This window comes from Lissotriton vulgaris, chromosome 1_1, assembly GCF_964263255.1.
Source record: "Lissotriton vulgaris chromosome 1_1, aLisVul1.2, whole genome shotgun sequence".
Lineage (NCBI taxonomy): Eukaryota > Metazoa > Chordata > Amphibia > Caudata > Salamandridae > Lissotriton > Lissotriton vulgaris.
Window position 1 is genome coordinate 2,140,258,696 of NC_141685.1, and position 26,018 is coordinate 2,140,284,713.

Sequence of the window (26,018 nt, forward strand, 5' to 3'; positions counted from 1 at the left end):
CTTACTGTAGTTTTTAAGCTTATATTATATGTACCTCAGGTACCTTTAGTGGTTTTCAGTTAGTCAATCACTTGAGATTATCTGGTAAAACAAAGGCAAGCTTGAATCCCAACCGCTGCACACCAATGTGAGAAGTTGGCCTGGCATATGCTGTCCACTAGTTATAGTGGGCACCTTGCACCAGTCCAAACAGCCCCTTAGAGGTGATAAAGATTTAAAGGACACTTAGGTGAGGAACTTCTATGGGGAAAGTCTAGGTCAGAAATTTAAAGATAAAGGACACTTAGGTGAGGACTTTGAGGCATCCCCTTTAGACTTAAGGGGTTCTAGGGCCAACACCCACGGGAGCACCAAAGTTACCTCACCCAGGGAAGCCGGGTGCATAGGTGTCTTTTGGTGTCGGGAATCATCGTTGATTTCAATGGCCATCTGCTGCAAAGTGCTGCTGCAGTCGAAGAGGAAAGTGTCCCAGGTGATCCAAGCCTGGATCAAAGATGTGAAGAACCTGAAAGCAGAGGGTACTGGGTACTTGCCAGTGACTAGGGGCACGATAGTCGAATGCCCACCGATCTCGGGTGATTTCAGGTGAAAGAGGTGAAGCTTGACTCTTCAGCCACGAGGACCAGGAAGCGTAGACGACAACCAGGATCTGTAACCGAGCTGTCCCACGCAGGTTGTCGAGTCCTGCGGTATCGGTAGCCGGATGGGACCCAACAAGCCTTGGCAACAGCAACCCACGCAGAAAGGATGAAGATGCTTCGGTGTGGACCAGCAAGGTCTGAGGGACTCACCACAAGGTGGGGAGTCAGTGCACATCTGGAGCAACCAGGGAAGCCAAAGGAAAATCAGAGTCACCTTCGTAGGTATCCACCAGTCGACGGACCAGGGATCGCGAAGGGGCCTCAAGAGGAAATGCAAGAAGCGGGCTCACGGAACACTTGTGGGGTGTAAGCCCATAATTTTGGTGCAAAAGGTGCTCGGGGCTTGGGCTACAAGTAACCCAAAGCACAGCCTCAAATAACATTGAGAAGCTGATGCACTTGCAAATGTGCACAGTGTCCAGGAGTTCTGGTTCCACAAGGGCTGCGGGCTCAGCTTTGCTGGGGACTCAGGTAGGCCTCTGAGAAGTCTGGAAACCCTCTTCCTGGGAGCTTCAGAGATGCAGACTGGCAAATGCTTCATTGGTGACTGCCAAGCAGGGGAGTCACTCCTTGACCCCAAGGGAGATTCTTCCATCCTCCAGTCTTGAGTAGAGCGTCGAAGTTCCGGAATTTCAGTAGCAGATTTTCATCCAGGTGTAATCTAAAGTCCTGTAGCCAGGGGTTTCTTTCTAATACCCAAGGAAGGGATTGGGCATACTCTGGGGACCCACCTATGGGAGGGTTTGGAAAGAGGGGTGGCTACACCCATTTCCTAGTCCAGTTTCGTCCCAGAGCAGGGGCTGGTAGCCCCTGCAACTGGTTTGAACTGGGCTATGCACAGGGACACCAAATGTGCCCCCAGTGCAGACTTCAAGCACTCTCAGAGTGCACCCACCCAGCCCCAATCTACTAAGGCCTGTCTGGGAGGTGGTTACACCTCCCTGTGACAGGAAACCTATTGTCCAGGTTTACCCTGCCAGAGTTTCGGTCAGCAGCAGGAGGCCAAACTCATGTCTGTGGCTGCAGCATCCATTTTGTGATGCCAGGGCTCTTTTAAAATGGTACCGGGTATACCTGTGTGTATATGTCTCTCCCTCTAGAAGGGTGGAATTCTACCTTTGCCGCCAGGATTGGCGGCGGGGTAGGATTCCAAAGTGTTTGACACCAAACACGACATGTTTCCGTGCAGCCACTCCAAAACTAACATTTACCGCGAGGTTATAATGCACTTAAGAGTATATGGTCTGGCTGCATCACAGAACAGCCCCAGAGAATGGGTTCTGAAGGCTGCAGAGGGGTCCTGCTCATGCATGGGCACCCTCTCACACAAAACCAAGCACCCACCCTTCAGGATTGATAAGGCCTGCCATAGCAGTGACTGATAGGTTTCTATGTGCAGTGATTTAAGGTAGACATAGGTAACCTATTTCTTAGTAAGGGGTGCATGCACCACCTTACCCAGGCTGCAGTAGTAATCCTGTGGTGTCAATTTGGAAGGCTTCCCAGGGGGTGGGATAATACATGCTGCAGCCCCTGGTAGGCCTCGCTATGCCCTTAGTACCTGTTATACCATATACTAGGGACTCACAAGGGTACCCCAGTAACCAAACTGGAGTTTACCAAAAGTACTGGGAATCAATTTAGAGAGGAAGCAGCTAGGCTGGGGTCCTGGATAGCAGGGCCCCAGCCTGACTAAAGTTGGAAAACAGTGAAACATCAGCAAAAAGTGGGGGTAACCATAGGAAGCAGATCCTACTCTCCTACATTCACTAATAACCAGAGGAACCCAGAGCCAATAACTGAGCAGCGTCTTGCTATGGTGCAATTATTGTGTACCGGGTATATAGCAATTCCTTTGGGAAAATATAAACAGTGAAAAATCGGTATGAAAGACACCTATGTATTTCTGAAATTGGAAAAAAATATAGAGTTTAGAAACAGTAGCTATTTGCACATCTCCAAAATTGAATGTGTACCCATGGTAGCATGCAAATTAAAGGACATTTTTCATAGTGACCTCTTTTTTACACATTATCTTACATTTGGAAGGTAGAAATGCATCGAAAGTGCCCGTGAAAAGAAACGGCCCAAAACGCATTGTGGACACTCCACTTTTTTACAGGGATAATTCAGGATGAGGTGACTTGACTGGTTTTCACCAGGTTCTGTTACCCAGAATCCCTTGCAAAACTCAAACTTTGTCAAAAAAACTAATTTTCCTCACATTTCTGTAATGGAAAGTTCTGGAATCTGTTTGGATCCACAAAGTTCCACTCATCCCGCATTCACCAAAGTCTTTCGATAAAAATTGTACCTCACTTGTGTGGGTATGCCTAGTGTCCGCGACAGGAGACAGCCCACAACGCAACATGGACACACCACATATTTACAGTCAAAACTGATGCTTTTCTTGCAAAGTGCCTACATGTAGATTTTGAACCCTAGCTCTGCCGGCAGCTAGGTAAACCTAGCAAACTATACATTTTTGAAAACTAGACAACCATGGAGATCGAAGATGGGGATACTTGTCTGGCTCTCACCAGGGTCTGTTACCCAGAATACCTTACAAACCTCAAACTTTGTAAAACAAAAAACACATTTTCCTCACATTTCTGTGATTTAAAATTCTGGAATCTGCGTGGATCCACAAAATTCCACCCACCTAGCATTCCCCAAAGTCTTACAATAAAAATGGTACCTCACTTGTGTGGGTAGGCCTAGTGCCAGCGACAGGAAACGGCCCAAAACGCAATGTGGAAACACCACATTTTTGCAGTGAAAAGTGGGCCTTTTTTTGCAAAGTGCCTTGCTGTAGATTTTAAACCCTAGCTCTGCCAGCACCTAGGGAAACCTAGCAAGCCTATACATTTTTAAAAACTAGACACCCAGGGGAATCCAGGATGGGGTTACTTGTGTGGCAAACCTCAAATTTTGTTAACATTTCTGTGATGGAAAGGTCTGGAATCTGTGTGGATCCACAAAATTCCAGCTACCCAGCATTCTCCAAAGTCACCCGATAAAAATGGTACCTCACTCGTATGGGTGGCCTAAGTACCCGTGACAGGCAAAGGCCCGAAACTTATTGAGGAGATATCAAAATTACCTATCACAAAACGACCTGGTTTTGCAAGAGGTTCACCTTGGTTTTTGTTCAAAAAGAGAGACAGGGCCGTCCCCACGAGAAGACAGTCTAGGACTGTATTTCACACCTAGTACATGGACTCCAGGGTGAATATTCTATTTACACAGAGACATATGTATAGAGCATGCCAATAATACGGCGGGAAAGGTAAAGTTACAGAAATTTTTACTCGATTACTATCTGTGTATGTTGAGAAAAGTTATGTGTATTTGCTTTTCTGTTATCTTATATCCCTAAAGATGCCAAATCTTATAGGAGAAAGCTTGTTACCTCACCGTATAGTCAATTCATACAACCATAATAAGATCGACAATTTTTTATGATGATTAACACAATGAACACAAGAGTTAATGTTATAAAAGGATATACAAAAATCATAATTTAAAAAAGATAATTTAAAAAAGAAAGTTTACCACACCATGAGTTGCTCTGTTACACATTTATTATTTTTAAAATTTCATCATTACAAAGTATACAATTATTTAAGAGAACAATGTTAGCACATTTGCATAAAAAAACATTAAAAACAAAGAATCACCTGTGATTCTTTGTTTTTAATGTTTTTAATGTTTTTTTATGCAAATGTGCTAACATTGTTCTCTTAAATAATTGTATACTTTGTAATGATGACATTTTAAAAATTTGTATGTATAATAAATGTGTAACAGAGCAACTCATGGTGTGGTAAACTTTCTTTTTTAAATTATCTTTTTTAAATTATGATTTTTGTATATCCTTTTATAACATTAACTCTTGTGTTCATTGTGTTAATCATCATAAAAAATTGTCGATCTTATTATGGTTGTATGAATTGACTATACGGTGAGGTAACAAGCTTTCTCCTATAAGATTTGGCATCTTTAGGGATATAAGATAACAGAAAAGCAAATACACATAACTTTTCTCAACATACACAGATAGTAATCGAGTAAACATTTCTGTAACTTTACCTTTCCCGCCGTATTATTGGCATGCTCTATACATATGTCTCTGTGTAAATAGAATATTCACCCTGGAGTCCATGTACTAGGTGTGAAATACAGTCCTAGACTGTCTTCTCGTGGGGACGCCCCTGTCTCTCTTTTTGAAGATTTACTATCCCCCCAGTCCCCTATGAGTCTGTGCGGGGTCCTCCTTTACTTTTAAAACTAAAATACTCACCTTGGTTTTTGGCCCCAGGCTCAGCGGGCATCTAGGGAAACCTACTAAACCGACAACTTTCTGAAAACTAGACAACCGGGGGAGTCCAGGGAGGTATGGCTTGCGTGGACCCCCAACTTTTTCCTGCCCAGAATGTCCTGCAAACCTTCAATTTAGCTGAATTTTTTCCCCTCAAATTTCTGTGTGGGAAAGTTGTGGGATCACCAGGCTGATACAAATTTCCTACCACCCAGCCTTCCCCCAGGTCTCCTGATGAAAATGGAATCTCACTCTTGTGGATGGCCCAAATACCCATGACAGGCAAGGGCCCAAAATGAATTGAGGAAACATCAAAATTACCTATCACAAAATGACCTGGTTTTGCAAGGGGGGGGATCTCCTGTGTTTTTGGTCCCAGGCTCGGCAGCCATCTAGGGAAACCTACCAAACCCACACATTTCTCGGCTTTTCTCGGCTCATTTCAGTTTCGGTTTCACTGAAATGACGTCAGCACGACATGCACGCTGATCGTCACTTCAGGAAAACCAAACAAACAGCCTCTGGAGCTAGTGAAACTCTTCCCCAGCTCCCGAGGCTGTTGGGGGGAAAAGAAATCCCTCTGGTGCCCGCACCAGATGGATTTCAATTGGCATGTGCAAGGACAGCTGGGAGCCATCCTGCACACACACGCCCACCGATTGCAGTGACGGTTCCCGGCCATCCTGAGCACAGAAGGGGTTAAGGTCCTGAAACTTGCCTCGGGTTTCCTGCACCATTGGCGTCAAGTCGGATAAAGTGACAGTGACATCCTTCAATCTCCCTGGCCCCACGAAGTGCCACGTCCCGGTCACGATAATTAAGAAATTGCGCTATTATTAGACAAGGGGGAGCGCCGGGGGCTGACCTGGGAGTGAGCGATTGATGCGCCCACTCGACTGCAAATGTCCCAAAGAAGGTGTCTCTTCCAAAGAGATCCGTGAACAGCCGCTCCACATATGACTCCATAGAGCCTATTTTGATAGATTCAGCCACCCGACTATTTGTCGGTAATTGTAGGGTGACCTTGTCTTCGGGTCATCTGATTTGGAGGCTGTCATTTTGAAGAGGCACTTCATGCCGTCTAGAAGTTCGGCCATAGCTGATTGTGCATCCTCTGTGTTGACAAATTCTCTATTCGGCGGACTCCATGCGGGCCTCGTTTTGTCCTAGGCGGCCATGCATGGTGTCAAGGCGCGCTGCCAGAATATCAAAACGCACGTCAATGGCAAAAAAAACAGCGCGCATCTCTGCCATTATGGCTGCCGTCCCTTGGTATGGGGATGTTTACCATCGGGTGGATCAGTGTGATCTGGGAGATCACCACTCACAGCAGTGTCGCCGCCCTCCCGCCTGGGAGTTTTGGTGAGTTCGAATGGCAGCTGCTGCTGCCTTGGGTTCCCCCGACCCATAGTAAGGCAGAAGAGGATTGGCAGTGGTCGTGGGTCACAGGTAACTGATAAAATGCAAGGGACGCTGAGCAGGGTCATCACAAGTGGAAGGACTATGGTGTAGGCCACTGAAAGTATAGAGCGAACAGTGCCCAACTGCTTCTAGACCGCAAGGCAGGATTGTTGGTTTTAAACTATAATTCTGAGATCCCCGCTGTTGGGGCACGCTGTTAATGGTGAGAGCTATGCAAAAATGTTCTCTTGATGCAAGTGATAGGAAAACAGTGCTCAGGCTAGCCAAACAATGGGCCTTATGAGCGCAGTGTAGCCACATGGCGCTTAGAGCCCTCTATATAGGCCACAGCAGAGTAGTCTCGACCGAGGTGTGCCATTGTGTGCCATTGTGTGGGAGTCAGAGACTGGTGCTGGTATCACCGCCTCAAGCGTCACAAGAAGACTGCTAGGGGTGTTTTGCAGCTGTCAAACGGCCGAGTGAGTGAATTACCATCTTGTAGCTGCACAGAGGGTCAGGAGGAAATGGCTTGCCTCTGCACCTTGCCAGGCCCGGGAATCCTCGGTCTCAGCTTATGTAGAAGCCATACTGAGCAGCCGCAGCCCCATCTCCAGCCCCTCCCGCGGCGACCTCCGGAGGCTATGTCAGGTTGCAGCCGTCACAGGGCTCCCTTCTGTTCACAATGCCATTTTTCAGCCGCTTTGTGGGTCTCCGAAAATGCCTATTGGTGTTAGCGACTCATGGCTGTCATCAGTGGTAGAAATTGTCGCTATGAAGCGAAGGCAGGCAGTTATTTGAACGCAGAAACTCCTGAACTCCATGATCAACCCGCCCGTAGCCTCACTCTTGTTGGTAGCTGTTGCAGTGCTATCATTGCTGTTGTTTACCCAATGATCTATTTTCATATTGAGTTTCTCTAACTTCTGGGAGAGCATATGTGTCAACTCCATTTGCATTTAGAAATTGTGTGATTGCGAGGTCAATGCTTTTATTGCCGATAGTAAGGAGACATTGATGGGGTTTAGAATTGATACAGGACACTCCCCGCTTGTTGGGCTATATCTCAGCGAATTATCCTCCCTGGTTGTTTGACTTGGGGCCGCCATTGTTTCTACTTCTGTGTTGTTATCTCCGCAGCCCATGTCGGCCAGGTTTGCTTTAGCAATTTGTTGCCTTTGCCCTGATCTGGGTTTATCTAGCGGTGTTGAACACACCTGTTTGGTCCTCTTGTTCACCAGGTTATATATATCATCTTGAACTTGAGGCTGGCTGGGTGGTTGATCATTGCTTCCACTATGATTTGTTGCCTGTGATGTGGCATGGCTGGGGTGAATTCTTCCCTCTGTGTGAGTGCAGCAGAAAAGTTTGGGCCATGTCCCTGTGCCTTTGTCAGTGTGTCCACCTTTGAACTGATTTTGCCATCATTCCATGTGTAAGAGATCTCTATGACCTCTGAGGCCATTGTCTCTGTCTGGGGCGTGTTTCAGTTGATAGTGTTCTCTATATCTTTACTTCTTTCTGATGCAGTGTCTGCCTGTTCCGCCATCTCGACATTGTGCATTATTGAGGAGATCTCCATGACCTCAGTGGTTCTTGTCTCTCCCATAGGCATGTTTCTTTTGCTGGTGTTCTTTATGCATGTACTTCTTTCTAACGTAGTGTCTGCTAGTTCTGCCATTTCCGCGATTGTTGATGCATCTAGGCTGGAGCTAGCCATTCTTTGTGTAGTGTGAGAATGTAATGGCTTTGCTTCTGGTCCTTCTGTCTGTGGCGAGGAAGAACCCATGTTTTCACCAGCGTCAGCCCTTCTTCTCATGAAACACTTGCATATTGGATTTTTGGGCACTGCAGATCACAGTCTCTGGGCTGATGTTTCGGATGTGTCCTTGAAGCGCAAACCTCTGGTGTTCCCCTCCTGGGGCCGGTCATGCTCTTGTGTACTCTGTATCCACATTTTGTGTTGGTCCGGCATGTTTCTGTGTGCCCTCTGTGCCCCTTTTTGCTTCTTCTTATTTACTGTGATCATTGTTGACTGCCCTCACTAAGTCACTTGGTTCTTTTTGCTTTCTTTTACTCAGTGCCCTTTTGTTTCTCACTCAGTTTCGTGGATCACTTACAGTTCCTAAATATCTGGTGGGAAAGTTTCCAGCTAACACAGAAGGTTGCCAGTTTCTGGCGTGTTTTGCGAGTGTGAGGTTGATCTCCTGATTGCTGCGCTTGGCTCCACCTGCCCCTGTAGATCCAGTGGCAGCTCAGATGTTTTATATTGTTTGGATATTTAATACGGCATGGGCTTTGTAGGTACCGTACTGTTTAGTATTGATAGCACTGTCCGCCCCGTTCACTTAGCTTCTACTGCCTGTTTTCGTATGTGTTTGGTTTGATCGACGGCCAGAGAGGCTGCTGGGTGGACATGTGTTCCCCTTGGCGTGGCGCAAGCTGCACCAGCCTACTGCTGGCTGCTTCTGCACCACAGTTGAGAGTCCCTAAGCCTAGTGCCTGCCCAGTACCCAGCCCCCTGAGCTGCACCAGCTCCCTCTTTTTTTCCCTGTCCTTAATCCTTGGAGTGGTTCTCCCAACCTTGAAGCCTTGAGGCCTTGAAGCCTTGTGACCTGAAGCCGCTCCTCCGGCGCCGCCACTCCACCCAGCCAGGTGCAGGGGAGGGGCACTAGCACGCTTGTAGGGATTGATGGAGGGTGATGGTGGTTTTCTAAGCTCGGGCAGAAGGAAAGATATCCGTGTTGTAGCCCCAAGTTCCAAATCCTTCTATGCATTTGGCTGCCTTTTTGTTGTGTTAGACTCAGCCTCGGACTCAGGCCCAGTCCGGCTGGGTCAGGCTGAATTGCACCCTCTCTTGCTGTGCAATGAGCCTCCTTTGACTACTGCAATACCGTGATGACTGCGCAGCCAAGCCTCACCTGCTGGTCCGTCTGAGGCTGCAGCCACATCCGCAGCCATGATCACTACAGTGGCCCGCGGCCAAACCAATGCTGTGACCTGAGCCACTGAAGCAGCTGCCCCCTCCTGGACGCGGGGGATGTATCTGGCCGAAATGCCTGCAAATGTGGCCTAAAATCCAGTGGCAGCGGCAGTGTAGGGCTGCGGAGCCCAGGAGTCGGAAAGCCAAACTCCAAGAGCTCCAACTTCCAAGCGATGTAGAGCATCTGTCATCAGTCCGTTCTTCCATAATTCCACCACTGACTTGAGCACCACAGCTCCACTGCAGTCTCCTTGACTGATGCTGGTGGTGTCTTCACTTGCTTATACAAATGTATTCTACCATGTTAGTTTGTTTGTCCAAGTCTACACACATACCCATATACAGCAGTAGAAGGTAGACTGTTTTCTGTGGACATGAAAATAGGTTATAGGTACAGGGGACCTTGCATAGTAGGTTAAGCGAAATTTATTTGTAAAAAAAGAAGCTTAATCTCTTACAGAGTGTTTAAAAATAAAATAAAAACTGGATCTACTCCTCTTGTGTAGGGTTGAAGCCCGACCCCATATGCCAATAGGTCACCACTCCATTTATTATATTGTGGGAAACCTCCATGCAAGACCCCTCCTGCCACAAAACTAAAACTGAAGGCTTGCAAAGACTCAAACACACAGACTCGATTGTCCAATACCCTGACTAATCAAAACCCAGTGTGGTTGGGAGCCGCATTACCAGATGTAAGTGCCCTTAAGAGGTACCCGGGGTGTAACAATGAGAATGACAAACCTGAGAGATGTGGCACCCATAGGAAAACTCAAATCATTCACTGACATGTGTGAGGAGTTTGGCCAGCTCCACGATCAGTTCTATAGATATGTCCAACTTAGACATGCACTTATACCCGATACACAATACTGGACTGATGCAACTGAAGGAGTTTAGCCCCTTTGACACCAAAATAACCCAGTCCCCCCACCCAGCCAGGAGTAAAAACTCGACAATATACAAAGCATTGATCATTAACTCACCTGAAAACATAGATAGACTAAACTAGAAATGGGAAACGGACATTGGACACATCAAGGATGAGGAATAGGTATTAATGGGTTCCAAGCTATCTCAAATAGATCGTCGTGGTTGATTCAGTGAAAACACCTACACAGAGTCTACCTGTCACCAGCTAGATGCTCGAAATTTAATAGGGGCTCAGAGATGGAGTGCTTAAGGTGTCACACTGCAATTGGCGAGTTCATTGATAAGAAAAGGCCCTGCCTTAGGTTGAGACCCTAATTATCCAAATATTTAGCTTTAGTCTCTGCACATCGATTGATCCCAATCCGAAGATTTCTCTCGTAAACATCCTTGATGATGAAGGATTTAGAGGGCCAAGAGGAACCTCTCATGATTGGGGCTCACATTGAGGAAGGAGGATATAGCTCAAAACTGGAGGAAAGCGACTCTTCCCAGTGTCTTGAAGTGGAGACGAGAAATGGGCAGATAGCGCCTCCATGAACTCTCCATATATATAAAGCCAGAGGATGTACTTAAAAACATCACCGTATATGGAATGCCTGTGTAGAATATTTTAAAGTCTCCTCTGAGGCTGATTAACAGGCAACTGCTGTGGATGCAGGTCGTCCCCGAGTGCTTTGCTATTTCGACATATGTTTACTTGTATACTGTGCATGCTCGTACCAAACGTTTCACTACTAATATTGACTGAATAATGCAGGACTTTTGTGTTATGAAATGTGCTTGCCACGTAATATGTTTTCTTATTACATGACAAAATCAAAAAAGTGTATATGGCATGTAGAGTCCTGCACGTCCCTAAAGGGTTAAAAAAAAAAAGATAACAAAACCCCGCTGGGTGCGTTGCCTAGAGATGGAGCAGAATGGCCACTTCTCGGGGGAGATGTCATACTCAGTCCCTGAAAACACTGATTTTCCTAGACCCGAGTGGTGAGGTGAATATCAGAAAGTGGATACCTGTTATAATTAGCTGACCTGGAACTGATTGTTAGGCATGTACCTCTGTGGTAGACCTGGTATGGCAACATCTTTCAGTAAATCTGGAGAGTAAGTGCAAGGAGTCTTATCTCAACCTATATTCATTGTTGCTTCGGCATTAGAGTCGTTTATCACATAAACAACATTGGCAAACACTTTGTTTTCTTGTTTGCGAATACACTCAAAACATCTGTCACAATGATTGCCAGCTAGCCCTATATATTCAGTTTTCAACCAAATCAGTTAAGCAAACTAGGAACGTTTCAGGAAGATTGTATACATCTAAAAGTTAGACATTACATAGCTGTCACATGGTTGTGACTGTCATAGGGAGAAGTAAGTATCAGTTTGTTGAGACGTCTAGTGAACAGAATACTTACAATGTGGTGCAGTGCAGACCTACAAGAATAGTTGTGCTTGACAGCGCACTGCCTACATTAACTGAAGAATGTGTGCAAAGCACACAGTCTCTCAAAAAAGAGAGTACGCATTCCCTCAGAATTAAAGAACACTGTAGACAGTTAAAACCAAAGACAGTGAAGGCACAAAGGAGGGGGATCCTCCTTGCCGGAACTAGAGTCCTCACACACCTAGCAAGCTAGGTGTCATACTTCATCATATGGGCTCGCTCCCCGTCGGGTCGGCGGTGCAATACCCGACGGGCACCCATAAAGGGGCTCTTTAGCGGAGATCTTTTGTTCCTGCCGTATGGTGCCGTGGGTGTGAGGGCCCTAGGGAAGGAAGTGAATGGTGTAGATGTGTATAAGTGGTTAAAAAAGGTTGGGTTATCCACAACAGACTTTTAATAGTGTGGTGACCCACCTCACTAAAAACAAGACGAGTGGCGGCTTTCTGGCTTAAGGGTCCAGGAAGGCAGTATCCTACTCTATATAGCAATGGTCGACATGTTTCATGCAATTATGTTCAAATCAATACAGTGCAATTCTTTAGGACCAAACAGAACGATCTACACTACTAGGTTAGGGTGAGTAGGGTTCACACCCTAATACTCATTGGATGAACACGGAGTCCCGCCATGGCTGAAACCTGGAAGGGATGACATAAACACAGAACAATAGTGTCATCCGGTATCTGCTCACAGAGTGTGTTTCAACTGTCAATATGGAGAGGCGGTGAGGTTACCTATCCAAAACAAATAACTGGTAAAAGAAGGATTTAAAACGCTTAATGACTGGAATAAAAAAACAGACAGATTAAAGAATCAGCCGGGGGTGGACAAGGAGTAACTCACTGAGTCAAAGGAAGCATCTGCTTCAACAGTTTTCCCGGGCGTTGACACCTCACTGTAGATGTCCTAGATGAGGGTGAAATATAGAGATGGGAAACCACGGGGGGTTCACTGAATGGGGACTAAACTGTGAAAGTTCAGGCACTAAGGCCCCTCAACATCGCTAAAGACTGGCCCTGGTGCATCCAGTCACAAGTGTAGGTCCAGACCAGTGTGGGGGTGGCAAAGCACACAGTCCTCTTTACCTAATACCCGACACAAGTAATACAAGAATCTCTATAAACAATGAACAACGGAGTGGCAAGCAAACGGTTCACATTTATTTTAATAAAAAGGTTACTCAAATTACAGTATACAAATTTAAATATGAATTGTGAACATCAATTAATAAATAAAATCAGCCAGCAATAACTGAAGTAGAGACTGAATATTCACCTTTGGTTTCACAGTCCAGAAAGGAAACAGAACCTTCGTATTTTGTCGCAAGTCCACCACCACATGGGAAGCACACGGTTCTTCCGTGCTCTAGCTGGTAAGTCCCAACTGGGCAATATCGACAAGGTTTAAAACCATTATTAGAAAACTGTCCAGGAGGGCACTGACCTAAAACAGTGAAGAAGCCTTGAATGAATGTTGAGTAGGTACTTAAGTAATAATATTGGATGAATGTCTTATATTTTTTAAAACTCAAAAACAATTTCATCTTGCATTTTTCTCACTCTTTTCAAACTTTGGTCTCCACCCTTTGTATGAGGCAAAAACACCAACACCAACATTATTCACCATGAAATCAGGAAAAACCAGAAGACTGAAAGCATTTTTGGTGCTATTTTTGTTCCTACAAATTTACCTTTGAAACATGGTATGAGAACCAATTTGCCCACAAATCCGATCTGACTCAGTTTACACTTAAGTCTCTTTGTAGATTAGCGACAAAAATAGATTTGCCCTTCAAAGGGTAGGACAGGGCAGGCCTCAGCCATTTAGTCTAAATCTCATGGTAGTTCAAATTAAAGATCAAATTAGACTTACCACCACATTCTGACACCTTACGTGCTCCAAATATTCCCTGCCAATCGTTACTTGGGCAAATCTCACAGGCGAGTTGACCTTCTGTATCTTGGTATGTTCCTGGAGAGCAGGGGATGCATTGATTATAGTATCCACTGAAATAAGTTCCCATGCTGCAAGTAGCTGAAAAACATTTTGTATTTTAATTTGATTACACATTTAATTAAAACACAAATCATTTTTAAAAAGCAAAAACAATCCGACGAATAATGCCTAGGGTAAAATATAGACAGAAAGGAGCAACAACTAGAACACTCATACATTACGAATTCAGCAATCAAAACCGGGCTAGGAAGGAAAGAGGTCTATTACACTACTCTAATGCCTCAAATGCCTCAATTCTCCTGGACAGACACAAACAGAAAGGATCGTTCCTCAACCAACCCTACAGTTGCGGAAACAACATTATTTTAATGACCAGAAGAGTATATGACTGTTAATTTATGAAGAGAAGACGTCGATGAACCCCAAACTGTGTAATGAAAGTCTACCCTGTACTACTAACCTTTTACTCTGTTATGAGGTTATATTTGGTGTTGGAAATGGCCCTTTTTGCAGGGTTATCCCCAACCTTTTTGCTTCTTCCTCCTTTATTTTTCCAGACCCGTATTTGTTGGCAATAGGACTCTGGGCACTTTACCACTGATGATCAGTGCTAAAGTGCATATGCTTTCTGTGTAAATTTTTATTGTGATTGGTTATCCATGATAGGCATATTTGTGTTCCCAGGAAGTCTCTAGTAAAGTGCACTGAGAGTGCCAGGACCGGTGACTCAAATGCTACTAGTGGGCCTGCAGCACTGATTGTGCCACCCACATGAGTAGCCCTAAAATGGTGTCTCAGGCCTGCCACCGCAGTGCCTGTCTGCAGTTGCTAACTGCCATGCTGACCTGACCAGTGTCCACACAGGCCAGGCCTAACGCTTCCCTTTCTGTATACGTTGGACACCCCTATGAAAGGCCCAAGGTACCCCCCTGGGCAGGGTACAGTGTATGTGAAAGGTAGAGCATGTACGTGTGTGGGTGACATGCCTTGGTAGTGAATTCCAGCCATTTTCGTTTTTCACTATTGTAAGGCTATCTATCCCATAGGCTATAATAGGGAATGCTGTGTATAATGTTGACCTGCACATCTTCCCATAGGAGCAAGATAGAAAATTAAAGTCTGGTATCCCTGAACTCAGAATTTAATAACCTATTTTTTTAGAGAGGATAGTTTTTAAATTCTGTGTTTGAGAACAGCACTTTCAGAAAGTGGCTGTTTTCTTGTCTGACATTTCTGTGTGCCTTTGCCTGTTTGTGAATTGACTGTCTGGTTTGTGAGTGACAGGGCTGGGGGATTCCAGGAGATAGAATGAGTCCGCCCAGTGGTGAATAGAGAGATCTGCATCTAGATGGAAGGGAGGAGTTGCACCTGGGACCTGATTAGGACTGTGCCTGCCACCCACAGTGCTGGCTCCACCCCCTGTGGTGCATCTGATGTCTCTGCCCAGCACTGTGAAAGGAGAGAATGAATCATGTCAACAAAGTGCTCCAGGGCTGTGCTTTCCCTCCACAATGCTGGCTCCACCTCCTGTGGGGCGGCTGATGTTTCTGCTCTGCACTGTGGAAGGAAAGAAAGTGTCAAGTAAACAGAGTGCTCCAGAACTGGTTTGGTCTCTGCCCTCAGAGAACAAAGGGAATATTGGTATAAAAAGGGCTACCCAGACTTCAGAAAACTAGCTCATCCTGGAATCAAGAAGGAACCTCTGCCAAGGAGACGGCTGGAAGACTGCAGAGGAAGGACTGTCCTGCTGTGTGTTGGTGTACTGACCTGCAGTTGCTTTGCTGCCAAGGAGAGGGGAAGGACTTTGCTTTGTGCTGTGTCCCCTTGCTTGAAGAGATCTCCAAGGGCCTGAGTAGAGCTGGCTCCCTGTTAAGAAGTCCCATGAACAAAAGGAATTCACCCCCAGCTTCCCCCCTGAACTCTACCGAGGAAGTTCTGTCCTTCCTAGAGTGCTTGGGCCAGTTGTGGTGCCTCTAGAAGTTGTACCTGTTGTTGGAAAGTTGGATAAGAAGAAACTAGAGACAATCTGCAAAGTTTCACGTATTGCTCACTTGCAGAGCTCATCCCCGTCAGTGTAAGGAAATTCCCGCCGCCACGAAGATCCAGATCTTCGCAGCGCCTGTTGCCGCTGAAAGAACCGACACATCCTTCGCTTGCAGAACGCATCGCTCCGGTGCGGGAAGAGTATCATTGCTGCGAGTATCGTCGCAGAGCATGTCGTCACTGGGTGAGATCATCGCACCGCTTGCTTGCGAACCGCATCACATCGCTGCGAGAGTCGTCGCAGAGCCATCGCATCGAGGGGCCACGAGAGGAGAAGATCAACGCTGCGCTGCGCATCGCCGCCGCACCTGAAATTGTCCCAGTCCCGAAGATCGTCGCATCGTACCTTTGCGGGACGCTTCCTACGAAACCTGGGCACCGGAATCCATACAAGGTATCGCATCCCTCCCCATACAGACCGGAGTCACCGCAACACGCCCGCTGCGTCCAGCGGGCTTGTCGCATCGCCTCCCCAGGGTCTTAGGCGTGACGCATTGCTTGTTTTTCAATGCTGCAGCTTTCCCTTGGAACTTTTGTCGCATCTAAAGGTACTTTAGGCTAAAACGTGATGCAACTGTGGATTATTTTAGCACAACCTTAAGAACTTTTTCGAAATCATATCCTTGAACTGTGTATGTTGGATTTTTGTCATTTTGGTCTTGTTTAGTTTAGATTAAATACTTCTGTTTTCTAAACTGGTGTGGGGTCCATTTGTAGTGTTTTCACTGTTTTACTGTGAGTGTTGGTACAAATACTTTACACACTGCCTTTGATAAGCCTGTCTGCACGTGCCAAGCTACCAAGGGGGTGAGCAGGGGTTATCTAAAGAGTGTATTCCCCTTACCCTGACTAGAGGCCAGGGTCCCTATTTGACACAAGTACCTACCTGTGCCAACTACAGACCCCGAAATCTAACACTTGGTTCTTTCTTGGCTCCTGTATTCAAAACTACTGTTGCCCTTGCTTCAGTCGTCATCTTGCTTGCTTGTAATTACTTTATGCTGATCATGCAGAAATACTCATTTCCTTTTGTTTTTACACCAAAACCTTTCAAAGTTTTTTCTCTGACTACATTTTAAAGCTTGAACACAGCATGTGTCCACTACCCTTGAATTATCCCTTCCAAGAAAGACATTATCTTTACCCGATTTTACTGTTGACGCTTACAAATGTTCTTACGATCTATTTCTTCCACCTAGAATGACTCGTACCCCAATTTCAACAATTAATGTAGATAATTAATTGTAGATAATTCTAATATCTTCCCGTCCGTGCTCTAGCTGGCGTCGTGGGTGAGATGAAGGGAAAACTGGACACGTCAAGCAGTTGGATCTTTCCCCCAGCACTCCTCGCCGCGTGCAAACTCGCAAATTATGGAACACAACAACAGCCATTGTTATCCTGAGGAGTGGGCCAGTCGGAATTGCATCAGAGGATACGAGCACCTTTGTGGCTACACTCAGCTAAGTGATCCAGTGCGTAACTCAAATGTTGGCATTTAAACAAAAGCGGCAAAGCAGATGGAGTATATGAAACCCTGGGCATCAAACCAGGAGTTTAAGAAACATCAGGTTGGGAAATCATGCACCACAGGGACATTGAGATCCGCGTTTTACTGTATGCATAAAGATTAAGCAATGGCTGCTACTAGAGAATCCAGAAGGCAAGAAACAGCAGAAAAACAGTTTGAAGCATTTAAATTGGAAAATAGTGCATTAAACACAGTCACCCTAGAAACTTAAAGCAAACAACAAAAGTATGGGAAAATAGAGAAACTGTATAAACAAGAGATGACAAAGTGGTGGGACGAAGCAACCCTCCAAAAATATGTATGGAAGGGTTCCACAAGGCTCCTACATATTTTCTATGTTACAACTTTTCAGTATCCAGTTCCAGAACTGCTTCAGGAATGGTCTGTAAATGTAAACCGTTGTTCTAGAACCATGTTAACCATTTTGGTAAAATACGCATGGAAGGAAAAAATGCGATTATTGGAAGAAAGAGAGCAGTCAAGCGTGGAACTGAAAGAGGTTGACACACAAGAAGCATTCCAAGATCCGTTTAGTAAGATGAAAACGTGCTTAGACATGATAGAAGATGATATCAAAATAAAAAGAGAACATTTTTGAGAGATTATAATGACTATAAGTCAAGTTGCATCTATATAGAGAAGAAAAACAATGCAAGGTTCTCGCTAATCGAAATAAAAGATCAGTGGCACGTTCCAAGGAAAACATTTCAGAGACAACTATGTCAGAATCGGGATCTTCATCCAGATCAAAATGTCTCATCAACTTGGAGTAGTTCTTTATAGGAGTTCAAGATACTCTATATGGGCAGGACATATCTGAGAGAGAGAGGCAAAGGTAACACAACAAAGAAAAGGAGAAGAGGATCAAGCAATCCCTCATGGGAGCCAGGAAAAGGGGCTGAAAACACACACATACTTTGAATGAGATAGAAACTAGTTTATTATCTTTGTGATTATCCTATTGTCCTACCCATAACTTTGCAAAGTAGGATTGATGTGTTCCAAGTCACAAAAAAACTAAAAAAAGTGTTTTTCATTAAAAGCTCATAACGGTATAACTCCTATCCCACTCCGAGTACACTACTTATCAGCAATATTAAGTTATCACACACATTGTCAGCATTAGACCCCAGCATGGTAGATGAGGAGGATCTAATCCTTAATTTAGATAATTGGGACATTCTTTTGAATTTGAGTTGTCCCAGCAGTTTTCAAACCCAAGTCAATATTGAAATTGACATTGCCACTTTCAGCTACAGATGTATTTGAGAAAGGTGTAATTAAAGATTTTAATTAACTTAGATATGTTAAACACCACACCAGATTTGATGCGACTATGAGTAGACAGCAAGCACTTAGAAACTTGCAGGAAGATAGCAGCATTGTTATCTGTCAGTCAGGCAAAGGGTGCAATGTAGTTGTATGGGTGAAGGAGTAATATTTATAAGAAGGGAAAAGACCAATGAAGTGTTACAGGAGAGTAGACAAGAAGGCACTTACCAGGGCCAACATACAGTAGTGTGACAAACAACTAGACTGGAGGGAACAATGTCTCATCGAATAGGGAGAATATCAATTTCTCAAATCTAATTATCCTAAGTCACCTTTATTGTACCAATGATACACAAGAACCGCAACAACCCACCGAGCAGGTCTACAGTATCCTAGGGGATGTTTATTGGTATGAAGTATAGGGGATTTTTCTGGAAAACGTTCCAAAACATAGATTTCTTCTAGAAGCCTTTTGTGGAGAGTTTACGATCTTACATTAAGGATAGCAGACTCTTTCTGAGGATATTTGATGGGATACATCGGGATCAAGATGACATTTTAGTCACTTTGAATGTATGCAATTTGTATACTCGTGTTAGACCTAGAATATTTTGGCGTGATTACCCCTGACTTTTTGCCTCTGTCTCCTTTTCTTTTAGATGCTTTGGGTACTTTGCCACTGCTGATCAGTGTCAAAGTGCAAGTGTTCCCTATGTAAAATGTAATGATAATTGGTTGGCCATGATTGGTATGTTTGCCTTACTAGTAAAGTCCCTAGTGATGTGCACTGTGTGAGCCAGGGCTAGTAATGCAAAGGAGCGCGGAGAAGGGAACTCAGGCCTGCAGTGTAGGGCCTGCGCGCAGAGTCCTAAATTAGCATGTTGCCCTGACAAGTGCAACCACTTGTCAGGCCTGACTTTCCCTTGCATACACTTTGGCACCCCTGTGGTAGGTCCCGGGTAATCTCTGGGCAGGGTGCAGTGTAGGTAAAAGGCAGGATATATACTAAGGTGTGTGTTATGTCCTGACAGTGAAAAACACTAAATTTAGTTTTTCACTGCTTAAAGGCCATCCTGCCCATAGGACATAATGGGGGAGGCTGGGTGTTGAGTTTGTTAGCCTAGTTTCCTGTAAGTTTATAATGGAGAGGTGAAGTTTAGTATATATGAACTCACAGTGTCATAACACATCTTTCTGTGAAGGTGGTTTTGTCACTGCGTGTTCAGAAACCACATTCTTTTAGAAAGTGGCTGAGTATGGTGCTCTAAGCATTTCTGAGTGTCTCTGCTGAAATGTGGATTGTCTGTCTGGATCTGAAAGGTAAGAGGAGCTGGGAGAGGTATTGACCCATGGAGGGGATGAGATGGCACCAGGCTGCCCTGCATCTGGAGAGTAGGGGAGGAGAAGCCTGGGAGGCGAAAAGGCCTGGGCTGGTGCTATAAACCAAATGACCAATCTCCTGCTGAGTGATTAAGGATCCAGACACCCAGAATCAAAGGGAGGGAGGTGACACTGGGAGGGAAACACCCAGAACTGATTTTGGGAGGGGTCACGGACCCCTGAGCACTAACGAACATTAAAGACAGTAAGGGGTATAACTATGAGAGCTGAAACTTCCTGAACGTTGGAATGAAACAGAAACGGATTGTGACTGAAAAGGCTTGGACCCATTCTGTGGTCAAGAGGAACTTCTGCCAAAGAAGGAGCAACTGAAGAGACTGCTGTGGAAAGACCATGCTTTGCTTTGTGATCTGGGGTTGGTCTGCAGTTTGATGTTCTAACCAAGGGAGAGGCTGTGGGACTGTGCTTGGAGGCGCTGGGTCCCCCTGCTTGAAGAAGACTGTGCTTTGTGCTGTGTCTTGTAACCCCAAGGGCCCTAAGTGAGCTGGCTCCCTGTTTAGAAATACAGGATCATAAAAGTTTCCGGAGAAGTCCCAAACAATCCGGTGTGCGCGTGCTTTTGCAGCTTGAGACCCTCAGAAGTTGTGCCTTGTGATCGTGGGCATGCAGGAGTAAGCTGAGTATCCGATGCACTGGGTGCTTGTCATGGTGTAGCCAGGGCAAGGCGTTGGTGAGGAGCGCCTGATCGTTGTGTGCACGGGGAGACGAAGTGAAACTGGGACACGCTGGGTGTGTGTCGTGGTGCAGGCCAAGGCGTTTGTGAGGAGAACCTCGTCGCTGCATGCACCAAAAGAAGAAGTGAGTCTCAGACGTGCGTGTCATGAAGCAGCCAGGGTATTGGTGAGGCGCTGGTGAAGAGTCATCATGAGCACCAGAAAAGAGGCGGGTCTCGGACAGCCAGTGTGCGTATTGAGGTGGACGCTGAGGCGCTGGTGAGGAGTGCCTGGGTAGGGTGTGCACCGAATTTGAAGTATAGTCTCCACAGTGCTGAGGGCGGGTCTCGGTGTTTACGGAGAACGCCGGAAGGAGGGCCAAGTTATTGGACCCTCAGAGTAAGACAGCAGTGGCCCGGATCGCCAGCCCCGGAAGAGCTGACCCGCCGGCCCGAGCTTGCCGCACCCCGTAACAGAGTTCTGAATCAAGGCCCAAGTCGCTGACGTCGGAGAGGAGAGTGGGGTAGCACCCCCCAGGTAACGTGGATCATTACCTGGGGTGGGGTGGGGTGGGGTGAGGCCCGGAGGGACACACTCTCGGCCTCTCGCTTCTGTCAGCTGTGTGAGCCTGTTGCTTCGGCTTGGATCCCGGCCCGTGCTGACCCAAGGAGGGGCAGTACTAGGGCCAGAGTGGGAAGCAGTACTTTTGTGTCATTGATCCATAATGGGGGCACTGTTAAAGGAGCACCTAAACTGTCGTATTACACTTTGCATTATTGCTGCATTATTGCTGCTGACAAACTATCGAACTGTCGTATGACGCCTGACCTCATTTGGGGCTGATAAATTACATGCTTGGTGCGCTATGCAGTCCGTTATTTTTCCCTTGTAGATTACATGACTGTAACGTGGTGCATTGCATTATTTCTTTGTGGCACCGTACAGGATTGTAGCGTAACGCATTGCTTTGTTTCTTCCTGGTTCAGGGCATGCTGGTAGTGATACGCATTGCATTATTCCTTTTATTGGAAAGTACATGACTGTGGCACTACGTATGGCATTGTTTCTCTGTTGAACAGTACAAGAGAATATTGTTACGAATTGCAGTATTTGTTTCCTTTTGCAACATGTATGATTCAAGAAATACGACTGGCCTAACCTTTTGGAAACAGTTAGAAGTGAGCTTAACTGTTGGTTAGAAGCGGTGGTTGGGATTAGAACCTACCAACACACCGGAAAGAATACTACCCATTCTTATATGTTGATTTTGTATTGTGTGGTCATATAGTATAACTTATTTTTATAAAGATTATACTCATTGTATAAAACCTTGTGTGGAGTCTATTTGTGGTAACATCATTGGGTTGCTGTGAGTGTGGTTGCACATATTGTACACTTGTGCCTTGGAGATAAGCCTGGCTGCTCGTGCCAAGCTACTAAAGGGGTGAGCAGGGCTATCTCAGACCTTACTTAGCCTAACGTTGAAGCGAGGGGTCGAGCACTCCTGCCTCCAGGAGGAGTTGGTAAGCAATAAGGACCCCCACTTCCAACAACTTGTATAACACATGAGTTGGGAGCTATGGCTTATTGATATTTTATGTGAGCAAGGTCGTTATCAATGTTAATGCACAGAGAGATGAATGTTGACATTATATGGTTTTGTCTTAACAGCAATGTCATTCTTTTTGACAACCAGCCTTACCAACAAACCTGGGGCACTTCAATGGGGACCTGCCCCCATTCATGAGCTGTTGGGAGAAGGTTGCTAGGAACATCAAGGCATGCATTGAGCATGTAGTGCTTTAAGTCAGATATATAGATTATATATTTGCAATTTGGAAAGGATCAGAAAGATCTATTAAACAGTTTTGCTAAAGAACTTAATTAAAATGATTTAATCTGCAGTTCACAATTAACTTTAACAAAAGTATGATTGAATATTTGGATCTGCAGGTTTTTGTAAATGACAATAGGTTATACTTCAAACTAGACCGAAAGAAACACCAGGCAATAGCTTACTTTACGCCTCAAGCTCACACTACACAAAATGAATAAACTGTGTCCCTTATGTTGAATTCCTGCAGACAAGAAGAAACTGCAGGTCCACAGAGGCATACAATTTAGAGATAGAAATGATGATGTAGAGATTTTTTAGAGAGAAGGTACAGATGCTAAGTTCTTGCGGTGGAGACTGAGAGGCCAAAATCGGTAGAAAGACAGAACCTACTGACTTCAATCCCTAAAATCAAGAAACAGGACAATGACTCATATACAACCAAGTTTATTAGCGTGTACAGTTGCCAGGCCCCTCAAATTAACATACTACATACACATATTACACACCAATGACATATTAACTGAACTGCTGCACACTTAACCTAGTATCACATTCAATAAAAGTAAGTCCTTGAAAGATACATTGAGTAAAAACATGATAAGCAATAACTTAGGAATGTAAGCCAAATTGCAATGCCAAGAGTGTTGAGATTCTCAATACTAACAGGAAATACACAATGTACAAAAGCTTGACAAGCAATTCAAACTATTGCATATTTTGTCTGGTGTACCCCTCTAATAAATGTTATATAGGAGCATGGTCCACCTTACGAGGAAAAGAATATTAGAACACCTATGGATCATCAAAAAACATATTGTACAGCACTGAGTGGTCAGATATTTTTATGAGACTTGCCAGAAATATAGCCCGCTGCTAGATTTGTGGCCATAGGCAGAATTTTTGAAAACATAAGAGGTGGTACTGGAACTCCGAAGATTAGACTCTAGATATATCATTATATTGGACATAAGTCTCCATTGGGGCTCAATTCAGATGAAGAAATGGCTGCACATTTAGGATAGACCCCATGGTGTCTTATCAAAATGACAGTGCCACAGAGTGCAATCAAATTTATGGGGCAACAAGATTGTCTTTCAGATCCTCAGCAGGGCTTGCTTAGCAATATTCAATAGTTTTCTGATATTCTGGCTGATTTTTATAGATCTTTTAGCCTTCAATCAACTTTTACAGAATCATAATGTTATATTATATTTCTTTTGCACATGGACCCTTGGTTAAACGAGGGGATGATGTGCTACTCCTTTGTGGACTTGATATTGGACGAGGTGTTAATGATATAGCAAAATTGTTATTTTGTATAGTTATACATTATTATTCTTTTACGCCATTGGTACCAGGAGGTACATTGATCAGAACAATTTTAAACATCACAAAGATTCTCGCTTTGTAATAATATTTTGCTTTATGTTTCTCTTGCTTATATTCACAAAACTATCTAGGACAGACTGGGATAGGACTGCAACCATTTTGTTGGAAAGGGATAGATATTAATGAGTGAACCAAATTTCATGGCCTACTGCTGGAGACACTTCTTTCCAGGGAATGAATATATATATATATATATATATATATATATACTGGATGCTCCATTGTGTCCGGACAAAGCTATACTTCGCTGAACAGCTTTAATGAGAGTGGAAGATGTGTCAGGGGTTGCTTTTATTCATTTCAGGTTATATATATATATACAGTAAATGTATCCAAAAGGTCAACAATGGATACGGACAAACTCCTTGGTAAGTAGATCAATGAATCTTTATTTCAAGTGGTTGTGAGTGACAAACTGTCAACACGTTTCGACTGCTCACGGCAGACTTGTTCACAACATTGAGCACCATTTCCAAAGTGCATTATATTGTGAATAGTGTAGTAAACATAGAAAAAGTGTAGTAAACATAGGCAAAATCCTCAGGTTAAAAGAGACCATATGTGAAAGGAGTAACTTTTTCTGTTCACCATTGAGGTAAAAGAGATAATATCTACTAACAGAATTTCATTGTCAATAGTAACAACTTAATTTCATTCTAACAACATAAATGTTCCTGTGCAATATATGACCTGCTAGCTACTTTCACTGAACATTGGTCCAAATTTCAATACAAGTACAAGTGTCTACTTGCTAAATAATATTCATGTGGAGATCATAGGTAATCAAGAAAAATCATATGATTGAACCCTATGTATGTATTAATAGGAACACTTTTAGAAAATCAGTAATACATGAGATGCTATTCATAAGTCTCTTAACCTCAATTAAAATACAGAATTTCAAATGTTCACAGGCAAGTGCATGATGTCTGCCTCCACCGTATTCTTTTCATCACCTAAATAAAGTGCACAAGTGCCAAATAAATATACAAATATTCCCATCTAGCAGGAGGTTGGGAGACCATCAAAATTTAAACAATAAAGAGTTAAAATCTCTCTTTACAAAATATCATTAATTCGGGGTATTAAGAATCCCTCATGTCATCCATGATTGTACCGGGTAATTTTCAGTAAAAATCCACAGGACTAGACATCTGTCTATATTTGTTCTTCATCATAATGCCCTGTGTTTAAGAAAAACCCAGAGAAACAACCAAATATGTTGTGCAGTATACTATAATGTGCAAGTCTCTAAACTTGAATATAGAACCACACACACCCCCAGGCAAGATGTATCAGACCCTAATGTAATGATATAGAGAAGACAGGTGTTTAATTCTTCGGCCACGTTCAGGCCCACTAGTTCACTACTGTCTAATTCTAGAATATACCAGGTTTCCAGTTTCTGCAGTTCTTTTTCTCTGTCGCCCCCTCTTTTTACTTTTTGTCACTTGTGCCACACAGCTATATTTCAAGGCTGAGGGATCACATTGCTGTTGTTTTTCAAAGTGACGGGCAACCGAATAGCTTTGATCCATATGTATGATGGCACAGATATGTTGCAATATTCTCCTATGTGCTGGTAATGTGGTGCTCCCCACATAAACCTTTCTGCAGGGACACATTAAGACATATACAACATATTCAGATTTGCATGTAAAGTTGCCACGTACCATGATTTTCTTTTTAAATGGAGTTTCAATGAATATACGGTTTTCTCCATTCTTACATGCTTTATATTTAAAGCATCTTCTAAAGCCATCACATTGGATCAAACATGTTTGGGATTTGGTACTTCTCTGAAAATCACTTTTTAATAAGTGATCCCTCATTGACTTTGACTTCCTGTAACTGATGATGGGGCGTCTAGGAACTAATGAGCCAATAACCGGGTCTTCCCTTAGAAGATGCCAGTGTTTGAACATAGCCTGTCGTATCTTCTGATGTACCTGGTTATAAGTAGTTATAAATCTGGGCGTGTGCACAGTTTCTTTTCTTTTTATGCTAGTTTTGGAGGGGTCAAATAGTGATTTTTCTCTGTCAACTTTTCTGGCTCTTTTTCAGGCTACATCCTGGATAGGTTGAGAGTATCCCCTTTGCTTGAATCCTTCCAGCATTTCCTTTTCAGTGGCTCTGTACAATTCCCCAAAGGGGATTCTTCTAATGAGGGGTGCAGGGTGAAAGCTTTTGGCATGGAGGATAGTACTGCCTGCAGT

The 26,018-nt window shown here is 44.3% G+C and overlaps 1 protein-coding gene across 2 annotated transcripts in view; it reads right to left on the bottom strand.

Annotated features, from left to right (window-relative positions):
* The window catches only part of SCUBE1 (signal peptide, CUB domain and EGF like domain containing 1), a 1,931,683-nt gene that overhangs the window by 219,907 nt on the left and 1,685,758 nt on the right, over positions 1-26,018 (bottom strand). For both annotated transcript variants that reach the window (XM_086922270.1, XM_086922262.1), the window contains 2 exons: positions 13,593-13,754; positions 12,996-13,163 (listed from right to left, as the gene is read on the bottom strand). In XM_086922270.1, the coding sequence (XP_086778396.1) occupies positions 12,996-13,163; positions 13,593-13,754 (330 nt within the window). The remainder of the gene's footprint in view (positions 1-12,995; positions 13,164-13,592; positions 13,755-26,018) is intronic.